Here is a 16,606-nt window from a genome sequence, read left to right as displayed (position 1 = left end):
GGGCGGCCGATTCAACTAGATGCTAGGCTGCAGAGTAAGTTACTTGCTGCGACGTCCGGTCAAATCGGCGGGGTGCGTGGATGGAGGGTGGCAAGCTGGTTACAGTTGGTTGGTTGGGCGACATCCATGTTGGATATTGCATGGTGATCTCCAGACGTGCCATGCAAGTTTAATTGCGCCAATGAGCAGAGCCATCGATTGATCCGGCCGACGGTCGACCTGGAACCACGTTTACACTCACTCAAAGCCAATTATGGGATAAAACACGGCTAGCTAACTACCTACTTAGTAGGTACTAGTAGTGCTGCTAGGTACGAAATACAAAACGCCTTTGCCACCCATGACGTATCCAAACACTAATATGTTGAGTATGCGCCCTTCCTATGATATGTGTTACATCGACGAGTCCACTTCAGGCCTCCCCCCTTTTAGCTTCAGCATGGTGAATATAACCCGGCCGTTTATTCGTAGACAGATGGTTCCTGGAAAAGGCTCACCCCACCCGACTCTTCATCTTGGTCTTGTAAACCCGTCTCCAACGTATTGACATCAAAATCAAAGTCCATGTCGTTTAATATATCGCCTAGCTCTGCGTCGGTAATATTCATGTCCATATTCATGGGCAGCAAGGAAGGCTGCTGGCTCGTCTGGTCGTCGTCGGCGGGTAGAGCGTGTGGCAGTTGATTCTTCATCCAAGCTTTGAACTTCTCTAGCAGGACAGGGTCATCGGCCGCTGTCTCTATTGCGTTGATAATGTCCTTTGCACGCATCTGCATGGCTGCATCCGTAGGCAGGCGCCCAGTATCTGTAACATTCTTCTTGACAAACTGCACTAGCCCAGCCTCCAGCTCACGAGAGCAAAACACATTTGCCGGGCGGCTATTTTCGGATAGCAACGTTTCCAAAAACTGGTTTGCAGCGTCATGTCCAGCTTTGAACGGCTTGGCGCCATCACGCATGTTGACTTCGACGTCTTCAAGGAACGGTTCAACGCTGCCCTTGGGATAGGCATATGGCGGCGCAAACCCCGATCCGCCTTGCGATAGTGACCACGAGTAGCCCTTTGGTAGACCTGGACCTGGGTCCTTAGCAATGCCAACATCACGTTTGAATCGTTGAAGCCATTCAGCATTGTCGGCAGCGGTCTGGTTCCAAGGATCATCACTGTCATGTGTTGGTTACCAGTTCGTTAGAAGTAATAGGATGCGCTCATGTGGACTTACTCATCATATAGAATCCATCGTGCTTGATATTGCAGCTCATCGTCAGTCGGGGTGTGCCGATTGGGGTTGTTGGGAGACATGGTCGACTTAACCCAACGTCTCAGTTCCTTGGCTAGACGCCGGTAGCAATTGGCATCATTCAGAAAGAAAGGCATGGCCCTGCCGTTCCTATCAATCGAGAGCAGATGTTGAAAGTCATTTTGAATCAAATGATTTGGGGGCTCGTCAGTGGACTTCGGTGATTTGTGACACGACGTTGGTCCGGTACTAGCTACAGTGGTTGTGGCAGGGTAAGAGTCTGTCGTCGTGGTAGGCGCGTTATTGGGGGAACCCCCTTCAGGGTGTCGATCTCTGAATGATTCAAGCCAGTGAATACTGTCGGCAGCTGTTTGGTTCCATCCATCATCGAACTCGTAGATGATAATACGAGCTTGTCGTTGCAGGTCCTCATTCGTTGGCTCATGTCCAATAGACCGCTGCTGCCTGAGGTAATCTGCCAGCTCCCGTTCCAAGCGAGAGTGGCTGTGGATAGTCGAGTCGATAGATGTTGGGTCCTTGGACCGAACGGTTTGGTGCTGGACGTCTTCACTTCGTGGCAAATTGGCCCGACGTCTAAACGGTTCTAGCCATTCAGTCGACGAGGTAACCAAGCGTAGGAGCCAATTGGCAACCGTCTCAGACGGATGGGTGCACACTTCCTCCACCCTACCGACAATCTTACATGCTTCTTCCTGCAGCTCGTCGTCCATAGCCGTCAGCCCCAACAGCCGCTTCGCAGTGACAAAGGAATGCAGCTGTCGTTCCATAGGACATTCCTCGAATAAGTTGTCCTTGCCGTTAATCTTCAAGGAAGCAAGTCTGCTTTCAGCGGCTCCACGTAACGGACCAAACCTTGCCTTCTGTGCGATGTCCGCGTTGGACATGATGAGATCACGAAGCCACGAATTCTGTGTCGCAATACCTTGCAGGGACAATAATTCCGAAGCGAAAATGATACGGCATCCTTCCAGCCGCATGTCGTCGTCGTTTGGTGCTCCGTGGTGTTGCTCCCAGTGGTTGGCGCCGAAGTAAGCCAGTTCCAGTTTGATCAGGTCGTAGGCGTTGCGCGGCGATTCTGGCGGGGAGTGAGAAGCTACGTATGGCAGGGGAGATACGCGTTCATGATGAATCAGATCTATTTCTTAAAAGTTAGACACCGGCAACTGGTCTACGGGATACTGCAAAGGCCTCATACACGGGGGAATAGAGTTCTCAACCATATCAAGAACAGGCACATCGAAACCCCAGTCGCCCTTCCAGTCAGCCATGGAGTAACCAGTCTTGAAGTGTTCCGCCAAGTGGTCAACTCGGATGGTCCATGTATCCATGACGATGCCGCAGAAACCGCACCGAGACCGAATCTCTGGTGTTGCCACCTTCCATTGCTTCATAGCCCAGTCCATAAACTTGACGTTGTGTACCAACCGCAAATGTTGGTTCAGGTGATCTTTGCGATAGAATGTTCGTTCTTCAAGGGTTCGCTCTTGGCATGCCGAGTGGTTGTGAGCTTCGATGTGGCCATCATCTGGATTTTCGAGCCCGCAAAAGACGCAGGAAAGAATGCCAGAGTCCGGATTGACTGCACGAGGGCCATCCGGGGCGCATACCCAGCGCTCCAACGACAAGTGTAAAGACTTCTCATGCCGTTGCCAGTCGTGCTTTGTTCTGAACGTTTCGGTACAGAAAGTGCACTGGAAAGTCTTGAGGGGAGCTGCCAGGCCATTTGTACCGTCATTGGTGGTCTTGGGGGCTGCACGCCTACGCCGTCTCCGGCGTCCACGGGTACTAAATGGGGCCGAACCAAAGGATCCCCAAGAGTTGCGTGATCCATGAGAGTATGCAGATCCTCGAGATCCGTTGCTGGAGTGAGATGTACCCAAACTGCTAGTCGATGACTGGTTGCAAAGCGACCTGCTTGAGCCGTCATCGGTATAATTGAAGCTATAGGGACTGTTAAGACCCGACGACAAGGCCGACGACGAAGAAGCCGTGACAGCCCTTGCAATGGCGGTCACAGACGCTGGTTCGTGCTCGGGAGGTGAATGCTCCCAACGCTGTAAAGGGTTCATAGCTTCCAAGGCTGGCGTCCCGCGTCTCTGAGGGATGTCGATAGATGCCGCCCAGTTGCCAACATGAGGTGAGGTTGAACGAGGCGGTTGCACCTTGCCTCTTCGCCGGGCATTGGCCAGCCAGTTGGTGATCTGAGTCTTATTCAAGCCCGTCTGACGTTGCAATGCCTCCTTCTCCTCATCGCTGGGGTATGGATGTCGATTATGAGTAGACAGCCAATTCTTCAAGATTCTCACAGATTCCCTAGAGAACCGAGCCCCAATCTTGGGAGGTGGCCCTGGTCGAGGGGCCCCGGAATTACCACTCTCATCGGCTGGGGTAGCCGACCTGTTGAGGAAGTCCAAGGCTGACGAGGGGAGTGAGTTGGGTTGCGCCATATCTGGGAAAAGCTCTTGGGTCGTGATGGTATTCGGATGATTGCCCATGACGGGCCATGGGTTAGCCGGGAAAACGCTAGTAGGAGCGTCGATGTCGACTGCATCAGACATGGCTCCTCCGAAGCTACACTCGACCCGAAGAGCAACACAGCTCGTACAGTAGCCCTTGTAACGACCTTCCTGGATCTTTTTGCAGGAAAAGCCTCCCGAGGCACAGTGCGCACACGGGTTTGTAGCATGCTCGGCAAGGTCTAACGCAGGTGTACCGTCCATGGGCAGGTCAGCTCCAGGAGGATTGGGGTTTTGTGAAAAATGCTGCAAGGCATGGAAACTGAAGTCATCCTCATTCACATTAGCCAAGACGAGGCCAATGTTTTCTGTATCCAGGCCGTCGTCCATGCCAGCAAGGGTTGCTTCTTGGGAGAAGCTTTCTGTGCCCACACAAGCACCAGCCTTGTCCCAATTGACGAACTCGTCCATCTCGTCAACGAAGGCCATGTTGTGTGACATGTGTCAAGGAACGAAGGAGACTAAAAGCTGCGAACACAAAAGGGCGCGCAATACCAGATGCTTCCTTCAAGGAACCGGTGGATGTCCCATTCGTCAATGTCAAACGAGGCCCTAATAAGTGGAAGGGCGCACAGGAACTGGGATGTGGCTCAAATAGGGACGCCGGTTGGTTTCCGAAGGCGGCAAATGTGATTGCCGCCGTGTAATTGTAGAACAATAAAGCCGTCAACGGCCCCAGGTGGTTGAAAGAAAAGACAATGCTCAAGCGGCTGCTGCGGGTGATGATGCTAGCCAACAAACCTGTCGTCCCAATCTATATTCAAAAGGACATTCGCTTTCAATGAGCGATGAATATGATGAGAATGTAGCGAGAAGGAGGGAATGATAAGACGGATGGGGCCAGCCTCAGTTTTGTTCAACAGGCGGACAGTACAGATTAGGAAGGATGGACCAAGGAATTCTGTTATAGCCGGCAGGTGCAACTCCGTACATGGGCTGAGGAAGGCGCCGAAAAGTGGAGGCAAAGACAGCGCTCTCAACTCCCGTTTCCAAAGATTCGGTCACGGTTAGACGCTTCTAGCACTGGGGGAAGCGAAGAAAAGAGTCATGAGATGCCAGGCTGCCGCGCATCGGTCGACTCTGTCGACATACAATGCAGCCAGGCCTTAGTGTTCGTGGGGCCAAGGCGCTGGTCCCCAACACTGGCGCAGGCGGCTATCGCAGGGATTGAACTCGCAGAACCCGCTTGGATTGGCCAACCCGGCCAACATGTCAATTGCGCGCCCTTCTCTTGACAGTCGTTGCGTCGTATTTCCCCACATGTTGTCCTCGTTGCGTTCCGCATTGCCTCCTTCACACCAGCAGGCTGCAGCATAGACCACCACGCCGGACGCCATCAGCATCTCCATCTCGGATATGACTCCATGCTGAATAATAAAAGGAGTAGTAGTTGAACGCTTCACACCCAGTCGTGTCAATCGCGTGCGCACGCTGCTCCAGGCTGGCAGGGGCTCCAGTGGCTCACTTTCCTCACCGTAAGATGCAGTCTGGTTCCCTTGATTTGATACCGAACTTTAGTCTTCTTCTTTACGAAAAGCAGAATATCCGACTAACCTCGACTCAACAGAAACACGATTCCATATCTCGACAGCCTACATCATATTCAAACGTGAGTGATGTTGCAAGCACATGCCTTCTGCAGAGACGCCCTCTATCTACACGTAGCAAGCCCAGCAGCCAAGTTATTCTAGCACCGGGCTGCCGTCATTGTACTCTCTCCAAGGCATATAGAGTCAATCTCTGTCCAACAAAGGCACGTTAGAGTAACTCTGCCATGGCTCCGGGGACATGCTCCGTGCATGCCCCGGTTATTATCTCACCACCGTTTTACTCTAGTCGCACCGTCTGCCGGGCAGATCGCCATCATATTCACCCTAAGCTGTCACGGCGCATTCTTGCACCGAGACCGGTCCGCCATAGACTGCAGCGTACTAAAGTACTTGGATGTACTGTACTCGGAGGCTTCTACTCCGTACTGGGAGAAACTTCGGTGCTCGGTGCTCGGCGCTAGAGTCTAAAACTTGTACGCATGTTAGCTGTTCTCGAGCTACTCCATACCCCGTATTGACTCCCGTCATTAAATTCGACCCGGTTCTACCGGGAAGATGCATCCAGCCTCGCTTTCTCCCATGTACAATGCTCAGCGGCAGCATTCCACCCAAGGTTCCTGCAACCCTCAGTCAAGGGGTAGGGCAAAAACACCACATGGCCAGAATGAGTTTATGCTTCTTTTTCTCTGGTGCCGCCGTTTCCTAGTCACCTTTCTCAGCAAAGCCAGTCATTCGCACAAACTACTAGTACTGTTGGCGCCCTGGCTGACGCCATTCCTGAACAGACGGCTCTGGAAGGTTCCATGGGTCAGCGTTGTACCAAGTTGGCGACGGCTAACAACAAAGACTGGGGCTACTAACTCGGTTCAAGGCAACAGGGAACTAACTATAACCGTAAGAGCATATTCACCAAACCACAAACTTCGCTCGCTCTCAGGTTAGGCTCCGAGTCACCGGAGTCACCACCGCGTCGGGATTTTGGTCCTACACTCAGGTTAGTGAGACATACACAGTAGTGGACACTACAGTTTCAGTCACACGTGGCCCAGCAGGCCAAACGAATACTCCGTACATGGTTGTGGGTGGTTTTCGTCGCTCTACTGCATGACAACTCTATTTCCCTCGCCATGGGTGCGCCTCCGATCCTGGAGCCGAAGACGCGGGACAAGTCCGTGAAAATTGGTAGGTTGAACATTTCCAAGTTGGCCACATCTCACAAGTAAATCCATCGAGGGCTTCAGTTCGAACCACATTCAACTGCAGCAAAACCCCTTTGTCAGCAACACTTCCGCAGATACTAATTGTTATCAATGAAATGTTTGATGTACGGCTGCAACTACATAGTGTACTCAAATCCGGCGATGCCAACAAATCATCGCAACATCATCGACGCCAGCCATCTGTACATCCCTTCTGTCCATTTGCTATGGCGGTTCCAGCAGCACAGACAGTAGCAAACCTTATGTACGTGCGTTCTGGCCAAAACTTGGATCATCCACCATTCAGATCCCCCACTTCCCGCCTCATGCAGCCACAGCGTGGTCGCATTATTAATCCAACCCTGGCCGAACAGGCAGCCAGGACGTTACCATATTAGGATCCTCCCATGTAATCGATAGTCTTATATATTGACTAAAGACGATTATAAAGCAGACTCCATATGGCGGACCATCAAAACGCCATCAACAGAATCCATAAAGAAATACATCGGAGTGCGGCTGATATGCACTTCCCAGTACTATCACCACGGTTGATCAGCTTTTCAGGCAAACGCTCCTTATCACCTGATACTAGCAGTAATCTCACCATCAAATAGCTCCATTGGTGTAGCCGTAGCCGTTAGACGTTCAAGTGGAGATATTGAAGGGGAAAGGTTATTCCACTCCTCGCTCATAGAATCGACATGCCAAAATGGAGTGTTTCAATACAGTCGTACTGTTAAATTGTGGCAGCTTAGGCCCAATTGTAGACCAAACATCAAAATCACCCTAGAACAGACTAGTGCAAAGTAGGATTATAGCAAAGGGGAACAAGATTCCTGGGTTATCCAAGCAACATCTATTCGATTATACTGCTCGATTGTCCACGACCTGGCCCCGCGAGGGGCGCGTTGTGCCGCACCCAATGCAATACTAAACCATAAAAAACAAACATCGGGCAGTGATTTATGTTGATGCCCTACAAGTGGCTCTGTGGTGCCATTCTCTGCCTGATCTGGTGACTCCGTGCTCCGTAGCAATGAAAGATAATGACCAAGAAACCGCCCTGGATAAAGGAAAAACATAATCAAGCTCGTGGCATCGTCGGCACGTTAGTACGTGCCAAGGTTCACCGCACTCCATAACTCTCGCAACCGCATCCCTCATGCAAGACCGTCCAAGGCATTAAGCATTAATTGTTTCACAGTTCCATCAATTCCCGCTCCTTGGCGGCGAGCATTTCTCTCATCTGGTCCGCTTCTCTCTGTAGTGCTAATCGGCGCTCTGCCTTGAGACGTTCGTTCTCAATTTTGTCCGCATGCCCCTGTCCGTCGTTCCGTGACCCCGCACTCGGGGACACATCGTGGACGTGTGGATTCAACAGTCCACTGGCAGATCTGAGTGGCGGCAGTGTATAATCGTCCATATCGGCGCTACCAGGTCGATTCATTCCACCGCTGCCTGTCGGGTTCAGAATAGATTTGATGGAAGAGATCCGTTTGGCACTATCCGGAACAAGATCAGCGTTACTGCCCACCTCCGTGTCTGTTGTTGAAAATGAACGCTTTCTTCGCGGAGAAAGAAAAGAGGCAGGAGACATGGAAGACTGGCGCTCAGAAACGGCAGCCATGGACGACATCGGCGGCAGTCGATTATCTTCATTCGCATGGCTCGATACACTTTGTGAATATCCGCTCCTCTGGTGATATGCAGCGAGATCCGACGTTGACGGTAGTGGAGACACCTGACCGCTAGATCTCATTACTGCAGGCTGGGGTTCAATCGTCAAAGGATGTGCATCTGGTCGACGTCGGGTTCCGAGGTTGATTGATCCATCTTCGTTTTCAGTTCCTCGTTCTGGAGTTACCTCCATCTTAGGCGCCTCCGGTGACTCGGCCATATCCTCCATTTCTTCATCCTGCATGGCAGGTATGACTCGTTTTCGTCGTTTGATTGTTGGTTTCTTCATCGTCACTGGCCGATGTACGCCATGCAACTTATAATAGAGGCCTGCACTTGACATTAGCATTTCCATCATTGTAGGATGCTATAGCAAACTATGTATGTATACGGCGGTACACTCAAATCACCGATGACACTTACCACAAGCATTGCAGATAGTATGCCCGCTCTCATCCCTTCTCCATAGAGGCGTAATAGTAGTTCCACAATTTTGGCAGGCAATGACCATGGATGCATCTTGATTTTGCGTTTGTAGAGCATTTACATCAATAGGGACAGGTTCTGAATTGGATAAATCTGTTCGACTTCCGCAGCCTTTGGATCTTTGCATCATGTTGAGCTGGGCAGTTTTTGACACCCTGTTGTTAAAGGCTGGGCATCCGTTACATCCCTCGGCACCTCCAGTTCCATTACATCGCCCGCCACCAGGGCAGGTGCCGGTAGGCATTTGTTCAGCAGAAACATAATTTCCGGAATTCACATTCGAGGCTGACTTGGGTCCAGAGGGTGTCGGCTTCGGCGGCGTAGAGCGGGATGATCCAGCGGCAACAACATTCGGTGGTTTCTTGAGACTTGTCGGCCGGGCTGTATTCCTAGCTTTTTGATAGAGGCCACACGCGTTACATATCGTAGCTCCTTGGGGAGATCTCCTCCACAGCGGTGTTCGGGTTGTTCCACAGTTGCTGCCCTGGTCAGTCGCATACCTCATATTGGCTTTTTTTTTTTGGAACAGCGATACGAACCTGCAAACCTGTCCACCGTGACCGGGAAGGTTTCCTCCAGTCGATTTGACCTTTGCGGCGGATTCCGCAGCGGTTAGGACGGGGCTGGGTCCTCGCGACGACTTCCCGCCATCGTCGGACGGGCTGGTTCTCAAACCAGGGGAGGCACTGCCATCATGGCGCTGTCGCGCACGGCTATCGTGGTCAGACGACAGTCGTTGGGAGGACGAGTCGCGATGCTTGGGGGGCATGGGCCTCGAAGGCAGAGCAGTCCTCATGGAGCCTGGCTCGCGCTGGTGGCCCAAAGGTGGCAGGGTTGGTAGCTCACTCATCAGCAATCAGTAGCAGGCGCAGCAAGAAGCCAGACTCGATTGGTGGTTGAGGTATCTCGGCGTGATGTCGGGATTTGAGGTGGCGACAGCACCCGTAGCGATCAGATAAGATATGAGCGTCGGGGCGTGATACTCGGCTTAGACAGAAATCTCCCAATATGCAAATGCGCTGGTAGTCAAACGGCAGGTCAGTTGTCAGTGGTCATTTGTTTGATTTTCAAATGACAAACGTAATGAAAACAACGAGAAGGGAGGGCGGAAAATAGGTGTCAGATGTCGACTTGGCCCGGGCAAGATGCTTCGAGAAAAGAGGTCGTGAGCGTGTGGTTGTCCTTGTTGAGGCGAATCGGGTGTGCCGAGTGCCGGCCGCGCCAAACGTGGTTGGCTGACGAAACAGGTGAGACGGCAGGAGCAGGTGACTCGTGGCAACGCAAGAAGAAACCGTCAGATTCCTGCCTGACTGTCGGCGACTCCAGGGGCAACCGCGGAAAAAGTATAATGAGAAAGGAGGCAAAGACAAGCTCCAGAAATGCACCTGCCGCAGGCCCAAGTCTAGCATTCGTGACGCCGCAAGGATGGGAAGGAGGGGAGAGCATGTAAATGGGCAAGGGCAGGGGGGGAAGGGCGAACGGGCAAATGGCAGATGGCTGATAGCTGATAGCAGATGGTAGGTACATAAGTAGACGGTAGATCAATGATGGCAGATGGCATGGTTTGGAAGCCAGATGACAGGCGGTCATTCAATGGTACGAGGTGCAGAGCACTGACCTGGAAACCCTGCACGGGCGAGGTGAGGACGGCGACAGATGGGTGAATGACTGAATGAATGAATAATGGCAAGATAGGGGATAGCCCTCGGGGCGGTCTGCAAATAACCGATACGGAGAACGGAGTAGTACTGTGTTTTGAAATGCATGCACCGCCAGGAGCCCTGATTGCATAGCGAGTGGCCGGAGAAACGCAGAGGCGCCGAGACGCAGCCAAACGACAAATGAAGGCCGCGTGTGGGACGACAATCGTGGCAGGGCAGACCAGATCAGCCCGCCAGCCCGCCAGCCAACCAAAACGTTGCGACGCACGAGAGCTTGCTCCGGATTGAGAGAGATGTGCTCCGGATAATCGAGTGTTTTTTTTCCTCTTGTCGTACAAGACGGGTCGGGGCTGCACACCAAGTTCAACTGTTGGCGGCGAGCGGGCGGCTTGGGGCCAAGATGAAGATGCAAATCCACACTTGCGCAAAAAACATGCGTCTTTCCGTCACCCCCGACCCTCTAGAGCGTCACTCGGCACCTCTGACAAGTTCTCAGGTTTGTGGGGACGCGATTGAGAGCCTTTCATCGCGTCTTGATTATATTCGCCGCTGCATCATTGGCCAGAGCCATCGAGTTCATTGCGCAGGGACTAACAGCAAAATCGGACATCGGTAAGGCTAAGCCCAATTCAGTTGGGTCAATTTACGAGGCCTGTCATTGGCCGGCTGTGCGCCGTTCTTTTCGCCAGGCTGCGTCTTGGCTTTTGGCTACTGAGTCGCTACCTGGTCTGCCACTGCTAGGAGGTAGCGAGTACCTGGGCTAGGACTCTGCAGTACGTGTTCAGTGCCAAGCTTGAGGTGGGCACGTAGTACGGAGTAAGCACTTAAGTACACACAATGGAGTGGCCCCTTGTTATCTTATCGATTCTATCAATCTCATCTCCCTTGAGCCCAGCCACATTGTCATGTAGCACGGGCTGCTGTCACACACACACGCACGCATGCCGTCACGCCCATCTCGCCTAGCTGCATCTTGTGGAACACTCACTGCTAGCCGCCACCCGCACCCTTGCTCTCCGTGCGAAACTGCTGGCTGATAAGATTCGAATCTGTCCCTGTGCCGTCTGGAATTCAGTCCAAGCACGTTTCACTCCCTTCCGCTGCAATCGCAACAGCCCAGCACTCTGCTAATCATGGCTGCTGAAACCGGAGCCAGCACGGGCACTGATATTCCCAAACGAGAGCCAACTCCTCCCACGTCTCTCGGCTCAATCCCTCAGAAACGCGCCTTCGACGATGATCACAGCCCCGCCGTTCCGTCGCCTCTCAACCCAGACGTCAGTGCCTCTGAGCTACCTCCCCCCGATGACGCGTCGCAGTTGAAGAGCTCCAAACCCGCGCGAGCGAAGAAGGATAGCTTCAAGAAGCGAGAGACCAAAGGAGGCGGCCGTGATAGCTCTCCCGCGACGCCAGATCACAGATCTGTCAAGGACCAGAACAATGTTGACTCTCCTCTACGATACAAATTGGCTCCGCCAAAACCATCCGACTTTGAGCTTCCCCGTGGCCCTTTCATGACATTGCACCACGAGGTAGATGGCTTGGGAGGACGGGTAGAATTCTTCGAGGCCTCTGACCAGTAAGGCTCCATCTGCCCAACCTTGGATCACGGTTTAGGTTATACTGACCAGTGCTACCAGTGTCTTCAACAAAAAGAACTTTCGCTACACCCGTTGCATTGCCGACCCTCTCTTCCCATCCACCCTATACTACCGACAGACCGAACCCGAGCCGTTCGGACCTCGCTTGAACTATGAAGATGCAGCCACGAGCGTGTTTTTTGACAAGTCAGGACGAGGCGTTACAACCGACAAGGGATTCCGAATGGCTCGTGCCAACGTCGCCGTCAGAGAAGGGCGATGGTATTGGGAATGCAAAATCACAAAGGGGGTGCGAGAAGCCGCTGAAGCCGGCGCGAAACCCGAGGGGGGGAAACACGTTCGCATGGGCTGGGCCCGACGCGAGGCATCGCTGGATGCGCCAGTCGGATTTGACGCGTACAGCTACGGCATTCGCGATGTCGCAGGGGAAAAGGTCTTCATGTCGCGGCCAAAGGCCTTCTTCCCTGCAGGGGACGGCATCCGCGAGGGCGATGTCATCGGTCTCGAGATCCAGCTACCATCAGAGAACATGCATCGAAAGATCATGTCCAGCACGTACAACCCCGCCATCGACGCCCCCGACGACGAGTCCCCTCCCGGCGCAGAGGCGCCCAACATCGTTCGAGACAGGGTACCCATCCGCTTCAAAGCTCACACGTACTTTGAGAAGATCGAGTACCACACCACCAGAGAATTAGAGGACCTGATGAACCCGTCACCAATCGGATCCAGCTCGTCGTCGTCAGAGAGCCCCAATCCTCTGCACACAAGCCCAGCCCTCCGGACCCTCCCCAACTCGAGTATCAAAATATACAAAAACGGCCAGCTAATCGGAACCGCCTTCGAAAATCTCTTCGGTTTCCTGCCCCCGGCATCAAAACCCCAGCCACAGGTCGGTGCCCGAGAAGGCCTCGACGACGGCATGCTCGGCTACTACCCGGCAGTGAGCATCTTTCGCGGCGGCGCAGCAGAAGTCAACTTTGGCCCGGACTTCTGGTACCCTCCGCCAGAGTACGCGTCTGCTCCCTCTGGCGAGGAGGACACACCAGAGTCAAGGCGCAAAAGGCTGCGTGCTGTTAGTGAGCGATACAAAGAGCAGATTGTCGAGGACATAGTGTACGATGTCATCGACGAGGTGGACTTTTGGATGCAAGATGGCGGCGGCGCGACAGATACGACGGGGGTGCAGGAGAAGAGCGAGGCGGTAGCTGCTGCGCCTGGAAGGGAAGAGATTAAGGAATTGGTGCAAGATGATTGATGATTATGTCTTATTAGCATTTTAATCCATGGAGTGAAGCGGGGATTATGACAAGATACCCATTATATGTACATGTATATATTCAAAGTACTATCCGTGCTGATACAAAGCATCTCAAAAGCATCGCCGCCGTCCAATCATGAATAAATTTTTTTCTCCCTTTCGTTCAAAGCGTGTCTTCATTCTAGTCTGGTCCATTACACACATCTCTACGCAAGTAGGCTTACCTGGACAGGTTTCTGCGCCCAGGAGCCTCAACCACCTCTGCGTCTTCATCTCGCAGCGTCGACACCCGGCCCGGCGGCTCGGGAGCCGGCAGCGCAGGATCATCAGCCAGCTCCTCGATACGGTCGCTCCCGTCGACGGTGCGCTCGCCTTCGAGGCGGACTTCCCGGCCCCGTTTGTGGCAGTACCACAGCACAAAGAGGAGAACTATGCCACGTTAGCGCGGGTACTTGTAAACACGGCCTGTCTAGACAGCCATGGTGCTTAAAGAAGAAAGAAAAAAAAGGGCGACGTTCTATTCTCAAGAGTCGATGGCAAAGGGGGGAGGAAATTACTCACGGGACAAAGCAACCCCCCACATGACATTCAGCCCAATAAAGGCGGGCCACCTCGTCTTGAGGACCTCGACAATGGCGCGCAGCATGCCGACAATGGCGCCGGGCTTGGTGACGAGCTGCAGCAGGTTGGCGGGCACGAAGACGCTCTTGGCGGCGCCCTTGAGCCCGCTGCTGCTGTCGGCCTTGATGCCCTGGCTCGCGGCGGCGGCGGCGAGCAGCTCCGGCCCCAGAGAGGAGGTGAGCTTGTCCGGGAGCTGGGTGACGAGCTTCTTGAGCGAGTTGGGCAGCTTGTCGAAGCCCTTTGCCAGGGCGCCGTCCTTGTCGTCGACGATGCCCATGAGGTCGTCGTAGGCGGTGGGCACGCCGTTGACGAGGTCCTTGAAGACATTGGTGAAGGACTGGAGGGCGGCGGACGAGTCGGTGCTGATGACCTTGTTGTTCTTGACCGACAGGTTGAGGCGGTCGAGGACTTTGGAGAGGTCCTTCTTTTCCTTTTCCTGCTCGGCGGGCGCCGTGGTGGGCAGCGGCTTGAGGGCGTCGTCCTTTGGCTTGGAGCGGGTGAAGAGCGCGGAGATGCGGTTCGGCTTCTTGGGCTCCTTGTCTTTGTCCTTGTCCTTGTCACTTTCACTGTCCGCGGGCTTGCCGGGCGGTGGTGGTGCTTGCTGGCTTGTAGACGGCGTGGCATCGTCCGTGTCGGAGGGCCAGTCTAGGTCTCGCAGGTACAGGCGCGGGGGCAACGGCGGCGCGGGGACGTCATCGTTGGCGAGCAGTTCCTCGAGAAAGCTCTCGTCGTCGGGTCGAATGACGGCTTCGTGGCCGTCGTGGCGGCGGTGCCTGGTGTCGTGGTCATGGCCATGTGCGTGTTTGTTGTTGCTGCTGCTCTCGGCGGCACTGGTGTCGGTTCGTGTGGCAGCTTCGGCCGCCTGTCTGGCTTCTTCTTTCGCCGCCTTCTCGGCCTTGTGCTTCTTGACCTTTTTGTATGTGAAGTACTCCAGCATCGTGACTTGATGGCGGCTGTTGGTTCCCGCGGAGGGGGCTGGGGATTGTGGTATGCAGGCTGGTCTGTGAGATGCAGACTACTTGAGTACTAGTAGTTAGCTGCAGCTCCCAGGTGCGGCTGGTGGCTGTTTAAATACGCTCCCTATTGTCGACAGAGCTTGAACCCCTTGCCGTTTCATTGGATGGGTTCTTTGTTTCGAGCGCTCCCGCGTTCCCACGTTGCGCGCTTGGAAGCGCATCGAGTCGTCAACTGTTTGCTGGCTGTGCGGGCGGGCGGCCGCTTTTGCACCGCCACGCCGTACATGATGATGTCACGAGCCGCCATCCAACCTGGAAGTTTGTGCCCGGTAGGTCATCGAGCCATCTGAACTGGTTGCATCTGCACACATGTGACCCCTGGCGGTTACAGTGGCATTTCGCAGTGCGTGGGTGGACATGTACGGTCTCGTCATTCGACTCCAAGCAACGGTGCTGAAACATTGTCACAGCTCACACATATAGTGGGCTAGCGATGCTCTTGATTCTTGAAAACACGTCCACTTCGCAGTATAACCCTAGTCTCAATTTTTGCTACGGAGTACTCATACAATCAATCACTGTCTCACTTGCCCTCCGCCACATCACGTCTCGTCGTCCTCGTCTTCCTCGTCGTCGTCCTCGTCCACATCCTCCTCCATCCCCTGCTGCTGGATAACATCGTCGGCCAACGTGCTCTTCCTCCCTCCACTCCTTCTCCTCCCCTTCTGATACGCCTCCGTCATGGTCACTGCCCTCTCGCCAATATACCGGTCTCCCGTCCACTCCTTCTGACACTTGGGACAATTCTTCGACCTCCTAGCCCGCCAAAACGCATCCTGGCACATGTCGTGTAGTCTCAAAGTGCAACTGGGCTGGGCACACCGCCGCCCGATGGTGACGATATCCTTGCACGCCTCGCAGAACTTGATGCGCTGCCACTCATCTGCCTCAGCATCAGGGTCGTTGTACGTCTCCACCAGCCAGGGACGTAGCTCAAGCAACACTCGTGGAGTGACTGCGTAGAAGCCATCCTGGCTCTTCTCAAACCACCCTCCCTCTACGAGACTCCTCATGACGGCTTCCACCTCGCTGTGTTTAAGGCCCTTGTCTGCTGCAGCTAATTGCGCCTGCGTCTCCGTCGAGTCCTCGGGGTCCAGGTGGCTCTGCCGACGGTTGGGTGGTCTGGCAAATTTGATGGCCTGCATTTCCGTAATGGCGAGCACCTCCATCCGCGGCGTGTTGTATTTGTCAAACATGCCGTCAAGGACACGTTTGATAAAGGCTAGTTCTTCGGGGCTGTATGTCGTGGCTAGCTGTGTCTGGGGGTCGGACTGGGTGTTTACGAGAGCGTACACCCGGTGCTTGGTGACTTGGTGCATGATGCTGCGCACTTCATAATCAAAGAGGGAGGCGGCGTCAGAGGCTACTTCGATGTATCTCTTGAATTCATCTTCAGTGATTTGCTCTGGCCGGACAACTGATTCGTGGATGCCGGCGGCGTTGAATATGGCAGCCAGGACTGGTTGCGCTTCTTCGAACGTGAGCGTGCTGTGAGCGAGGAGGGCTTGGAGGAATGCTCGGTGACTGTTTTCGTAGTCTGGACCGAGGACCGAGTCCATGGTGAGCTGCTGCTGCTTAAACTCGGCAGATGTCTAATGGAAGAGCGTCTGGTTCGATTCTGTATCAAGCAGGTATAATAATTACTTGATGGTTGGGTGCGCCGACGCGTCTGATGAAGCTGAAGTGGAACGCGAAAAAGGCGTTAATTGATGTGGCGGTGCGTAAGTAGCAATCACACTCCTTGCGAAAACCC

At 53.9% G+C, this 16,606-nt stretch overlaps 5 protein-coding genes across 5 annotated transcripts; 1 reads left to right on the top strand and 4 right to left on the bottom strand.

The window, feature by feature from the left end:
• Positions 1-461: 461 nt before the first annotated feature.
• On the bottom strand, positions 462-4,207 carry hbx4 (Homeobox protein 4; the record flags this gene model as incomplete). Its single annotated transcript, XM_014694405.1, has 3 exons — positions 462-1,164; positions 1,224-2,397; positions 2,458-4,207. The coding sequence occupies 3 exons, from the start codon at positions 4,205-4,207 to the stop codon at positions 462-464; spliced, it is 3,627 nt and encodes a 1,208-aa protein (XP_014549891.1).
• Positions 4,208-7,728: 3,521 nt separating this feature from the next.
• On the bottom strand, positions 7,729-9,462 carry sre (GATA-type transcription factor; the record flags this gene model as incomplete). Its single annotated transcript, XM_014694406.2, has 3 exons — positions 7,729-8,537; positions 8,631-9,172; positions 9,233-9,462. 3 exons carry the CDS (start codon positions 9,460-9,462, stop codon positions 7,729-7,731), a joined length of 1,581 nt encoding a protein of 526 aa, XP_014549892.2.
• Positions 9,463-11,487: 2,025 nt separating this feature from the next.
• ash2 (Set1 complex component) lies at positions 11,488-13,213 on the top strand (the record flags this gene model as incomplete). The annotated part of the gene is made up of 2 exons (XM_014694407.1): positions 11,488-11,933; positions 11,995-13,213. 2 exons carry the CDS (start codon positions 11,488-11,490, stop codon positions 13,211-13,213), a joined length of 1,665 nt encoding a protein of 554 aa, XP_014549893.1.
• A 223-nt stretch (positions 13,214-13,436) lies between these two features.
• G6M90_00g006130 (uncharacterized protein) lies at positions 13,437-14,774 on the bottom strand (the record flags this gene model as incomplete). The annotated part of the gene is made up of 2 exons (XM_014694408.1): positions 13,437-13,645; positions 13,778-14,774. The coding sequence occupies 2 exons, from the start codon at positions 14,772-14,774 to the stop codon at positions 13,437-13,439; spliced, it is 1,206 nt and encodes a 401-aa protein (XP_014549894.1).
• Positions 14,775-15,395: 621 nt separating this feature from the next.
• Positions 15,396-16,412, bottom strand: nsmce1 (Non-structural maintenance of chromosomes element 1; the record flags this gene model as incomplete). Its single annotated transcript, XM_014694409.1, has 1 exon — positions 15,396-16,412. One exon carries the CDS (start codon positions 16,410-16,412, stop codon positions 15,396-15,398), a length of 1,017 nt encoding a protein of 338 aa, XP_014549895.1.
• Positions 16,413-16,606: the final 194 nt, after the last annotated feature.

The sequence above is a fragment of the Metarhizium brunneum genome, chromosome 1 (genome assembly GCF_013426205.1).
Source record: "Metarhizium brunneum chromosome 1, complete sequence".
Lineage (NCBI taxonomy): Eukaryota > Fungi > Ascomycota > Sordariomycetes > Hypocreales > Clavicipitaceae > Metarhizium > Metarhizium brunneum.
The sequence above is the reverse complement of the archived record's forward strand: the minus strand, read 5'-3'. Positions and strand labels throughout refer to the sequence as shown.